This window comes from Trachinotus anak, unplaced genomic scaffold, assembly GCF_046630095.1.
Source record: "Trachinotus anak isolate AG129_WGS33_773 ecotype Australia unplaced genomic scaffold, CSIRO_AGI_Tana_v1 ptg000016l, whole genome shotgun sequence".
Lineage (NCBI taxonomy): Eukaryota > Metazoa > Chordata > Actinopteri > Carangiformes > Carangidae > Trachinotus > Trachinotus anak.
The window spans coordinates 5,829,977-5,842,882 of NW_027273867.1; the positions used below are offsets into that span (position 1 = coordinate 5,829,977).

General features: G+C 38.5%; 1 protein-coding gene across 2 annotated transcripts in view; it reads right to left on the reverse strand.

The window, feature by feature from the left end:
- Positions 1-1,007: 1,007 nt before the first annotated feature.
- khdrbs3 (KH domain containing, RNA binding, signal transduction associated 3) overlaps positions 1,008-12,906 on the reverse strand; it is a 117,674-nt gene continuing 105,775 nt past the window's right edge. The window contains exons 8-11 of one of the 2 annotated variants that reach the window (XR_011693931.1): positions 9,544-9,596; positions 6,750-6,889; positions 4,541-4,595; positions 1,008-2,859 (exon numbers count right to left, since the gene is read on the reverse strand). Coding sequence is in view for 1 of the 2 variants with exons in the window: in XM_071500611.1 (XP_071356712.1) it covers positions 6,798-6,889; positions 9,544-9,596 (145 nt within the window). In the remaining variant the exon portion in view is untranslated. Of the gene's footprint in view, positions 2,860-4,540; positions 4,596-5,722; positions 6,890-9,543; positions 9,597-12,906 lie in introns of those variants that run through there. The other variant, XM_071500611.1, reaches the window with a different exon arrangement.

The window sequence follows — 12,906 nt, forward strand, 5'->3', positions numbered from 1 at the left end:
TTGAACTGTAAGTATTATTTCAAGGGCGTATCAAGGTAAATAATATCCCTGCAGTATTGAGGTTTTGAAGTTAGAAAAACATGCCAACTGCCAAAGCTCATCAAGAGCCCCCCCCCCCCATCAGAGCCAATAATAACTATATTTAGTTCACACTTCATTATACAGTGTCAATCCTCCACAGTTGGGATAGTGGAATTGCCTTTATGAATTGTTTCCCAACATGACACACCAGGTGAACGTGTACTGACTTTGAAGTGAGCGCTGCACAATCACAATACATTATCTCTCACTCTTTTATCAGCAAGAGGAAAACTTTATTACCGCTGAGGATACCTACAACCTATACATGTATTCACTTACAGACTCAGTGGGCACATGAAAATTAGCATGAGGTACAATCTGCACAATTTGTATACAGCATATGGTGGAGAGCTACGTATATTGACTTTGCATACGCATGTATTTAAAAAGTTTTGTTTTTCAGTCTTGTTCTTGACTGGTATCTTCCTCTACAAAGACTTTGTGAGCACCTGCTCTCACCTTGTGTTCCCCTTTTGTGTTGCTTTCTTTTTTTTTCTCTCAACCTTAGGTCTACCTGTGGTTGATTTTTCTTGTTTTTGTTTCTTTGAAAGCCTCTCTGATACTTTTTTTAATATTCACTTTTCTCCCCTGGCGTCTACTCTGATACCCTTGCTTTTATTTCTCTTGCCTGTTTATTCACCTCTTGTTCGTAGATTTGACTAAAATGCTAATTACGTGAGTGAATATTACCTAGATAAATAAGGAAATGTTAAATGAGTATGTTGTCATCATCATCATGATCATCATCTCCATTGCCCATCATGGTGGTTGAACAATCTCTCTCCCTATTATTGCTATTATTCACCCCTGTTCATTCAAGGCCCTGTAATAATCGATCCTTCACAATCTGAGGCTCCACTTAGCAAGCGACACACACTGACCCATGGTCACATTAGTGCTCACTACTAAAGGAGACAGAGGGACACTTCAACATTGATCAGGGTGTTTTAATCTCAGCAAGATTAAGAGCCCTCCAGTTAATTACAGAACAAAAGGCAGGAGGCCGCCACTTTAGATCCTGAACATGATTAAGAGGAACACACTTCACATATCAAAGGCTACGCCTAAAAATTACAAAAAAAAGAAAAGAGCAGATATAAAAGCAAGTAAAATTGAAAGAAGGTAAGTGGATTTAGTTACTTCTGGACAGAGCCAGGCTAGTTGTTTCACCTTGCTCCTAATTTTGATGCTAAGCTAAGCTAACCAGCAGGAGTGTGTTGGTGTGATTTGTTCAGATTTTACTGACAGTGAAGGCAACACAAGCAAACAATCCCAAAACTCATTACATCTTGATTGAAATGTTGCTTAACTCTGATTGGTGTGTGAAAATACATGACAACTAAGCCCCGCCTACTTTAAAGCAGTGAGAAAAGAATGGACGAAATAGACAAATACAGTAATTTCTCATTTGAAATATCTCAAACTGTTCAAACTTTTTGCAGAACATGATTTGTTCATGTTGTTGCTCATATTACAAAACTGAAAAAACAGGGTGTCAGAGCCTTACAGCTAGTTCTAATTTCCTCTGAATCCTTTTAAAAACACCTCCAGTGGCCAACGTTTGGGACCCATTGATCTGTATTCTAGTGTTGAAATGAACTTGTCTCCCAGTGACAGTTCACTACACCCTCCTCTGTATGCATTCTTAATCAAATAAGCTGCTATTCCTTTATTAACTTGGACAAGCTTACTTCAGATAAGCTGTCGTTTTAAGCCACTTCAGAGGAGGAATCAGCCCCCGGGGGTGATGAGAGTTGACTCTGGGAGCCTGAGATGCAAGCTTTAGGTTGCCATGTTATTGTCTGAGGCTTGGCCCGAGGCTCCAGAGAGAATCACTCCCTCTAATGGAAAACTATTGTCTGCCACTAAGGGCATACAACTGTGTGGAATACGGATCAGCCTATCTGGACTTATGCACAAGACAGAATGAAGCCCTCTATCATAGAAAGCTATTTTGGAATTGTAATATCCACTGAAGTCAATTCTGATTAAACAATACATCTGGAATAGATTTGCTTTGGTATATGGGTGAGTGGTGCTTTCCAGAACCATGGTAATGCATACAGAAAACCAAAAAGCAGCATAAAGAAAGAAAAAAAAAGCTCCAGCAATGGCACTAAACATCCAAAACTGTCATAAAAATGCAATAATTAGGCACTTGGTGAATTATTATGTATTCATTGGAGTGGATTGGATATAGGTTAATGAGCACAACAATATGAGGTTAGAAGTGTCTTTGCTAGAAATACGATGTCATTCCCTTAGCATACTGCATTATTTATTTACTCATCCCCCCCTGGTAGGCGACAGTTAATGCCTAATGTAAGAGGTAGACACATTCCCTCTAACAAGTCTGAATCAAGAAAGACATGAGGCAGGTTCACCGTCAGTTCAGAGCACTCCTGTGTTTATGTAAAATGTATACAGAGCCGGTGAAGCTCTGAAATAAATATTCTCCGACAGATCGTCCCAGAGGATGAGGAACTCCATTTACCTCACGGGTTTCCTCTCTCACTCCCTATATCTGGGAAATGACGATGTGTGATACATGCATTATCCCCAACCCTTCTTTTTTTTTGCATCTCAACAGGTCACTCCACATCTCGTCCCCTGTAGGATTCACCTCAGTCTAGGCTGTGAAAATTTGAAAGTCCACTGTCTGGTCGGGGGGGTGGGGGGTGGGGTCCCTTTTGAAACTGGATGACGGCCTTCATAGGATTCAGTTTGACATTGTGTGGACTTCAACATTTGAAGGGAAGCTCGGGTGGTTCATCAAGTCTATTGAGAAAGGAAAGAAGAGAAAGAAGAATGATATGAGCTTTAGCAAAAATGAAAAGGCAAAGCAATGAAGAAAATTTTGCCACATTCTCTTAACTGCATTTCAAGGTTTTTTTTTTGTTTTTTGGGGTTTTTTTTGCTAACATAATCAGGCATTACATGGCTCCACTTAATACAAACACAGGGTGTCATTTTTAAATTGTAGCAATAAGGACCCCGTTGTGGTTCAAATGACACAGAGTGCATTTGTAAAAAAAATTGCAGAGGTACAAAGCAAGGCAGAGAGTCCAGCAGGACAGGAATCCCCTTGAGAGGATTGTGGGAGGGTATAACAGGAAAGCTGAGGGTCGAGCCTCCAAAATAGAGGCAATTCTGAAGGATTTCACAAGCTCCAGAAAAATATTTTCAACGTTAAACATAAGTCAAGAGAACATCAAGTTGCCTTAAAGTCACATTAATAATTGATATGCCATGATAGCGCTGTGTCCTCTGTAGAATATTTTATTTTGTACTTCCTAGGGGTTTTTGAATCGACCCCAAAACTGGTTAGACCATCATTTGTGAATTTCTTCAGAGGGTCACTGCTTCATCTGAGAGGATTTCTCTCAGACGAATGGGTGACCCTAGCCTTAAACCTTTAACCCAACCCTCAAACAACTGTGTATACTGTATGGGTTAGATCAATACATATTATCATACATCTATAAATAATTGAATGAATAGTCAAACTGAGCTTGGCCTCATTTTTATGTGGACATCAAGGAACCTTTTCAAGAAATCTGGAAAGGTGGCCAACCCAACCTTGTCGCTCAAATGTTTTTGGCCCTCATTGGACCTTTACTGGAGTTTCAGTTTATTATGATGGTTACAAGAATAAAATCATCAGACACTAGAGACATAAGATGAATCTTGTAATAATTGAGACAGCTGTAGAATTAAGCTATTATTTGAAGCTTTTCAAGAATTTCATAGTTGCCAGATCCAGCCTTCAAGCTTTTAATTTCTTTGAACCTTATTAATAGAACCTGTATATTATCATGTTTAAATATGCAAAATCAGCAAAGTCATCAGTGATATATAACTGTTCTCTTTTAATAATTGAGGGAACCTCAAAATTAGGCTATTGCCAGACTTTGTGGAACCTTTTCTTGAATCCTTAAGATTCGCCAGCTATAATGTTCAACAATTAAATATTTTTGACTTTATATTCCCCAGATATTCTGTATATTATCATGTTACATCCACAGAACTGTCCTAGACATTCTTATTTGCATTGGTTAAGATCAATACAAAAGAACACTGAAATTAAGCTCGTATCCATCTTTTTGCGTTCTTCTTGGACTTGTTTAAAGAATCTACAAGGGTGGCCAGACCTTACCTTGAAGCTTTGTGACCCTTATTTGACCCCACAAATTCACTATATAGTGTGTCTACATGCAAAAAGCCATCCCAGACATCAGAGCCATAACACCATTTAATAATTGAAAAATAAATAATTGAAATGTATCTTCAGTTTTTTAAGTTAATATCTTAGCACCTTCTCAAGAACTCCTAAGGTTTGCCAGATTCGGCCTTTGAAGCTCAAAATGTTTTTTATTTGATCCTATAATTTGGGCACATTTTAATGTTTTCATGCCAAACGGCGTCATAAACACCTGACAAAATGCAGAGAACAACATACCTGTAGCACCTGTGAGAGAATTGGATAGATGATCAGGTGTAGCCGGGACATCAGCCTAGAAAGGAATATAAACAACACTATGATCATGCAAGTTCACAGCAAAACATTTTTCAGTAATAATAATATGAAAACAACATGAAGACACATAATATTTTATGGTTCAATTATTATAACAGAGGATATATTTTATCAAAGTCTTAGGATAAAGTTATTTTACTATACATTTCGTTGAAATATTACTGCTATTTATCATACTTTTTTACAGTTTTTTTGTTACAGGTTATTCTAATTATTTCCAGCTTTGTGTCTAGATTACGGACTTAACAGAGACAGGAAAACATTACATTTAAGTTTAGAGAGGGTTTATGAGCAACTATGTTAGGGGAGAGGTTAAACTGGGTCAGGTTGTTTACCTTGTGGGACGGAGGTCTTTTTAAACAGCTACTGCCATCCTCTCTCTGCGGAGGTCAGCTGGGGGTCATTTAGAGTCTCTTTAATGGACGGGGCAAAGGCAGGCTCTTTAAACGACTGAGAGAGGGTCACATGACCGGAGGAGAACAGAAAGAGCAAAACAAGAAGAGAGAGCAAATCCCCCCGCCACCCCCTCCCCTGTACTGAACTGAACAAGGCCTAGAGGAGGTCAAGGAGGCTTTCATGCGCTGCTACGAGCCGTCTCTGTCAGGGTAAACACTCAGAAAGTTAATGTGTGTTTACTGATGATGCTTGACGTGATCAGCGTTCGCTTCACATCGAATTATATGAACAAACAGAGTGGATAGAGTTTCAAGAGTGGCAATGTCGCTATCGCTAAATCCTCTAAATCTCAGTCAGAGAGATTTCCCACAAAATGCATCACATGGCGTTCAAATACAAATAGGATACAATCCTTATCAGATTACCAAGGTCATCTACAAGGTCGCAAACTGCCATTTGCGGTTTGCACTCTTTGTAAGTATTTTTGGCAATGCCATCTTGCCACCACATTGGATTTTAAGCTAGAACATATGATGTTTTATTTTGTTTTTCACTTAGTTAAAATGTGATCCATTGTAGTTTAATTCATTACAGGCCTCTGTCTGTTCACTTAATAAACCAAAAATATCTGGCTTTTTCATTTGGGTTTGTTAGTTTAAATTATAAGTCTTTTATATGGATCCATAATTATTCTCTCAAACACAAGTGTTTTCTTTCAAAACGTTTATTCAGCATCAACAAAGAGGAAAATATTAAAGGGCTTACATAAGCTCAAAATCAATATAGTTGAACAAATTTCTATATGGAAATGATTACCAACTCACCAGCATGTGATTTAGTATCTTAAAATTATGCCTACAAAGTCAAAAAAGTATCTTGTTTTAAATCATAAAATGACATCAAAATTACTTATTTAGAGCATCTAAAAAAATCACAAAAATTAATAAGCTCCTGGACTGTTATTCAGCTCTGGTTATGTCGGTGTACATAATGTATGAGTAGCTATTTATAGATGTATTAAAGTGGATGTTTGGGGGCATAATAATGAACACAACTACATAGGCTTTTCAGAATAAAACAGCTGACGATATCCACAGTTGCACACCATGCTTTTATAAGCCCTTTAACACTAAAGAACTATTATTTTACAAAAAAGGAGGAAACAGCAATACAATATGTATACAGTATGACTTTTCTCTTTTTTAGTTTGTAAATGTTCAATTTACAAGGGACACAATTTCACCAATTACCCCTCAGAAAAAATATCTACAGTACTGCACTTTCCTAGAACTAAGCTACTACATTTTAAAGTGATTAACCACGCAGTTCAAGGTTTAAAGAATAGAGGGTGATAAATTAAGTTGTGTCGGCAGCTGTGTAGAAACATTGTATCAAACAGCTTATCGTGATTTACCAATCATTAACAAGCAAAAGAGCTTGATACAATGCCGTTCTTCACAATCACAATCAGTTGAGAGAGAAACTTAATGTACTATGGAGTCTTTCTGAACCTCAACGTCCTGTGTCTCCTAGAAGAAAGGATAGATTACCTTAATTGCTCTACACATTTTACCCAGTGGGAGTACGTTTTTATAGTCAGAGGGATGTTTGAAAACCAGTTTTTACTAATTTGTTGTCTTGCTATCAGTGTTTCATTCATTTTGTTTATCTATTTTTTTTTGTGGTTTAGTTTTCAATTCTAAAAAGGTGGGAGCGTCCATAAAAAATCCATTACTTGGGTTGAAACAGCCATGAGGACTCAGGTGCGGGTTGTATAAACAGTTCAATATCTGGAGTATGGCTGATCTCTGTACACTCCCTTGGTTGTTCGTGCTGCCGGCGCCTTGCCACGATTGTTTGCCCACTCTTCCTGACCTGATTAAGGAGAAAAGAGAAGAAACAGATGGAGAGTGATTACAGAGTTGTTATAGTGTACTCAAGCTCTGTGCAAATGTTGCAAATGTGCTCGCTTCGATGAAATAAATACAGCAGAAAGTTGTGAGCGCTTTGAAGGCCTGGTATTGATGTGGCTCGTAATAACAAAAGCAAAGTTGCGAGCCGTGAATACAAATGGCGACTCACACCAAGAAGCTTGACTTTCACCTGGAAAGATGCATCTCAGATAATTGAATGAGAGGATCAAATAGCTACTTGAAAAGGACCCGTTTAGTGGCTCCCAGCAAAAAGGTCACAATTACCATTAGCCCAAATCAGCCCCTGTTCACCCCCTGGTACTGTCAATGTGAAAGTGCCAGTATCGATGGCACCCTTTGTCTGATCTTCAGCCAGCGCTGAGACTTCCCTAGAGCTGAGGCTCACAAAAGGTTGTGTTTTTTTCTGGGTACAGGCTCTCTGTTGGCAGCACACAGCCAATACCCCTTAATTAAACCTGTCACCCTTTCACTGACAGTCACTTTGAAGAAATAGACCAAGGTAACCTTGTGTTACCTTGAACAAGGATGCACATCAGCACTGTTTATCTGTTTTGTTTGAACTGTCGCCTTCTCTCTGTGTGACCCAAGTGGCAGCAGTTATTATTCTCTGTGCAGGTACGCACCACCCTAATGAGTTCAGGCTCTTCAGTTCTTCCACTTTGTGCGGTCAGAGAAGTTGGGAAAGTTTTTATTTGCTATGACGTACTTCCAGAAACACATTCACATCTCTACAGCATGAAAAGAACACACATAGGTCTTCAATAATTTTAATGATGCACAAGACAATTGTTTCATACACATAGAAATGATGCATTGCAGAAATAAAAAAAACCAGCTAATTATGCTATCTGCTTGCAGTCAGTCTCTGACTAAAAAAACATTTACATATAATGCATAATAAATTTAAGAAATCTTGTCTGAGAGCTGGATTAAAACTTCAAGACTGTAGCTGAGCCAAGCAGACACAAGGGCACAAATGAATCTGTCTCAGTTGCAACACTGTATTCTTGTATTTATAACAGCATTGATGGAATAGTTTGTTTTAGAGAATTAAATGACAGTCTAAATGTTTACTATATGACTTCATCATGCATCATATCATTTTGGTGGTTTACTGACAATATTCTACTGTATTTTAAAATACAACATATCAGATTTTATCAGGTGTACTTTCAGCTTTTTTGGGTACAGGTCTTATACCAGGAACTGGAGCATATTGAGCCAAGTAGGTTGCTAACACCTTAGGGTTGTTTCTGTAAGAGCCGATCATTCCTTTTAGGCTAGATTCAGTATCTCTTTCTGGAAATGACTTTGTTTAGTACCATTGCAGCCATTGAAGCACCACTTAAGTTGTTATTACGGACGCAAGTATGACCAAGTATTATCCAGTTCAAACAAAAGCTAGGCACACAAGATTAGTGATAGATCAACCAGCAGCATTAGCTCTACTGTCATTCGAGTGCTGCGGCAGAAATGACCTTGGCCCACTTTTTACTGTATCTGACAGTAAGCTGACACAGTACTTTGAACATTATCTTAGTGCTGTTAACTTTGTCTGAACTTTGTGGCAACTGGAGCTATTCACACGTCTTTTCAGACATGATGAACAGCCTCCAAAGTGGAAACCAGTTAAACTAGAGTCGCATGTAATAAAAATTGGTTGGTTGGTAACTTGTCATTCCTCCAGTGTAATAAATGTACTGACAGCTGGGGGAGGGAGAACTTGCATTTTTGATTGCCCCCTAAATTTAACTAAGCATGATATAGCTGATAATCAGAACACATAAAGACAAGAAGTATTTTAATATGAGCATTAATGCAGACATCATTTTATTCTGCTGTGCTGCTACATGCCATCATCTGTCTCTTGAAGACCTTTGCCAAAAAGGTCCAAAAATGTTGACTTTATTAAATTAAATTAAAAAAAATAAAATGAATCACATTTAATCCAATTTATTTTCATGTCATTTCCCCAACTTGGAATTTGTCATTTCACCAGTTTACAGTGTATCTACCTAACCCTAAAATCTACTGTGTGTACTGTAAATGGGTTTAGAAAGACCAGGACTGCTTCTCTTGCACTAATTAAATTTGTTGAGGAAATGTCATCTGCAAGAGAAAATAATTAATATACAGCGGACATATTCCTGGATATCACAATATTGCTTATATTATATATAAAACTGCCATTGTTCAACTTAAAGGGTCAGTCTTCACTCAAATAATATATTTTTTTCATACCTCTTTGAGTTGTAAGGATTAAGATCACATATGATTTTTTTGTAATTGTAAATACAACATAGTTGTTATTTGGGGTGTTTTGCTGTTGTTTGGTTAACACAGAGATGCCACCAAAAAGATGACTTGTCAGTTAATTGTTCTTGATCTGCTCCCACCTGATTAGCCAGATGAACAAAGGGAGTATTGCTTATGGATTTTAGTGATGCTTTTCTTGAACATGCCTAAGACATCATACAATTACCCAGGTGCTATGGCAACTGAGATGACGCCAGCAGTGAAGGCAGGGACTATAAATTGATATTGTTCTGACAACTGACACAAGATATATTGGAGGAAGAGCAGTCTGCAACTCACCATATGAATCATACGATTCCCCACTGTGTCCGTATTCATAGTAGTCATCTGAGCTGTAAACAGACAGAACAGAGAGGTGAGAATAACAATAAACATGAGGAGAGAAGAAAAGGAGGAGAAATGAGGCGAAAAGGAATACATTCTGCATCAAACTAATTGCAGTTATCAACAAATAAAAGGAATGTAACTTATTTCCTGTATTATTGTAGAACATCAAAGTCAAATTTATCACAATGCAATCACATAGTCAAAGAAAAACACACAGGAAGTGTTTTTGTCAGATATAGTCTGTTGGATATAAAAGTAAAAAACAAACAAGAGGTGGCTTTCAATCATTCAAAAGTTCGGCCATATTTGTGGTTCTACAAGGCAATTTCCTCCACCACATTTCTGCACAAACCTCCAGTTCCATATCACTGCATATGGAGATCTATGAGAGGTGGCAACTGTAATGAAAAATAAAAAGATGGGGAGGTGAGTTGCATAGCGGTTCATTTCTCGCTTATTTATTTATTTCTTTATTTGCAGTTGCTGGTGAGATGCTGACAGAACAATCCCGCGTCAGTATCATCCAGTAACAGCGCTATCATTCAAGAGAGGCAATTCATCATAAGGCTGCCACTGAGCCGACACCAGCCATCACAGCTGGGTCCTTTCCGCCTGCCTGTCAGTCAGCCTGTCAGCGACAGCAGCACCTCTCTGCTCTCCGGATTAGAGAGCTGAAGGCACCATCCAAAGTGCCAACACACCACATCAACACCGCCCGACTGCTGAGGGCAAAGAGGTGACAGTAATGACACACCAGTGTGGGAGTAATGGATTACATTGTACTCTTGTTACTGGAAGAGAGTAGCTTTTTGTGGTGTGATCTTCAGAAGGCAAACTGAGGTCCAAGAGTCATGGTTGAGACACTCTGCTCATGTATCAGATGACACCAGTTTGCTGCACTCCAGGAAATCAATTCCTACAAATTCAGTCTGCTATTAAGTCAGCTTTTCTCTGTGTAGTATCTAGCTCATGAAAAGAAGCTGGATCGTTGTGAAAAAGTAATTTTTATTCTTCGCAGATTCATAATTTTCCTTAATCTTTCCTCCTTATATATTCTAATAAATTCACTGTCACAGTGAAGATGTTGCTCTTTGTGTTTCCTCCATTAGTTTTCATAAAGTGTCATCATATGTTTGTATGAGGATGAAGTAGCCTGTCTCACTAAATGATTCTGTGATTATACAACACATATTCCATTCAATGTTTTGTATTCATTATGTCATTTTTGCCAGAGTACACGGACAAACTGTTAATGTAGTGCTTAATGCTAAAATCTAGCTAAATGACAAAGCTTAACTGTTGTTTAACTGTTGTCTGGCCAGTTTGCCATCTTAGCTAGCTTACTGGATAGCTTGCTTTATTTGGGTTGACAAAATTAGGATGGAAGGGTTGGTCTTCACCCAAATTATAAAAATCTTCATTTTTTTTCATACCTCTTATTTGTATATGTAAGATAACTCCACCCTGCGGCAACAGAAGTAAATTGAATTTCATATATTGTATTTGTACTGCTCACAGCATAAAAAAAACCTACATTAAAAAAAATAATTAACTGCAACACATCTTTCCAGAAACAGTTTTGCTGTTACTCTGGACAAACAGTTTTCAGAGTTGGTGTTTCTTCAGTAGACAGAAGCTCCAATGCAAACTGTTCACAGTGTGTTTTGTGGATTAGACAGAGTAAAGGAGACAATGTGTCTTGCACAAAACTTTACTCTGACTTTTTTGGGTAGTTGTTCTGCAACGCTTTGTGCATCACAAGCAAAACTGAATTAACCTCCACTGTATTAGGGTGGAGCAAAACAAATCAAAAAAACACATTTACACCTGCGCAACACAACTGTTAAATCTTCTGCATGACTAGGCATCACCTGAAATAAGTGAAAAAATATGCTTTCTTGTAATCTGGGTGAGCTGATCCGTACTTAGGCATCCTCCCCACCACTGATAATGCCTCTCAACAGCAAGACATGACATGACAAACTGATTTTTGTTTTATTGTTTTCTGCAACATTTTCTTGGTAAGGATGAACAAGACAACATGACCAATTGAGGATGGTGGGAGGAATCATTTTAAGAGCACTATAGCGGCTCAATGAGACATGAGACAGCTCCCTAAAGAGGCTTGCGCCTTAAGTCAGGCTTAGCATAAATTTTACACAGTCCATAATTCAACTGCAAACAATGCCAAGCCAGCAGGAGCAAACAAGGCTTTTCCCCTTGCACTGATGTAGTCTCCCTGCGAGAAGCTAGGCCAGCTGCTGTTACTCTGAGCGTGAGGTTTCCAGTCAGCCCTCGTGGCTGTGGTGCCACCATGCATCTCCCATGGATGTCAAGTCACTGCAATATCCTTGACACCACTCATTGGGCGACAGAGACAGAGGGAGAGGGGGAAGAGAGAGAGACAGAGGGACATGTGACAACTGAATGCATGTTTTGGCTCGTCATGTTGTGTACTCTGAGACAAGACCTGACAGGATACTAAATAATTAGATTTCACACTATGGTAAAATGCTGGGGTGTTTTCCAGAGACTCTGTCTTTGAAATAAACATCCATTTTTATGAATGTCAGAAAATCAATTTACCACAATTCACAGGTGCTTGCAGACATATTGTGAAGTATATGAAATACTGGATTATTTTGGGCCCTCCTGTACAGCTGTCATATTCAGCAATGAAAAGCACCCAGATAGCACAAATCAGGGCACCACACCGCTGTGGTAACACCATCTCAGAGGCTTGCTTACATGCTGTAGACTGTCAGCATTTTTCTCATAATTTATTTTCCATATGTTTATATCACAAAAAACTGAGAGCCAAGATTCCTGTAAAAACACCTCAACTCACTTAACCCTTTAAGTTTCTGTCTCTGTTGCTAAAGGCAGAAAGGGCCAATAATAGTGCTGTGCTGTGCTGAAAGCTGCCAGTGCAGACCTGCTCTTTGCACAAAGGAGAAGAGTGCAACAAAAGCTGTTAGGCGCCTCTAATTTCTGAGGTGACATTTTATCAATATTGCTACACAACTTCTTGCCATAGTTACTTTCTCTTCTCAATTACAGAGGCCGGTGAGTCTTGAGATGCATCCTGAAGGTCAAAGATTCTGGAAAATTCTGCTTTGTGAGGCCAAAGGTTCTGCAGCGTCTCCTGTCCTACAGCACATCTAACATCAATCAGGTCTCTATAGTGTTGACATGTAGAATTTAAGAATTCAAACTATTTATTTATTTTTGCTATACAGTAAGGATTTTCAGTGTAAAGTGAAATACTAGCAGCAGGGGATTCTTGGTGAGAAAATGTGTTTATGTCAATTGGCA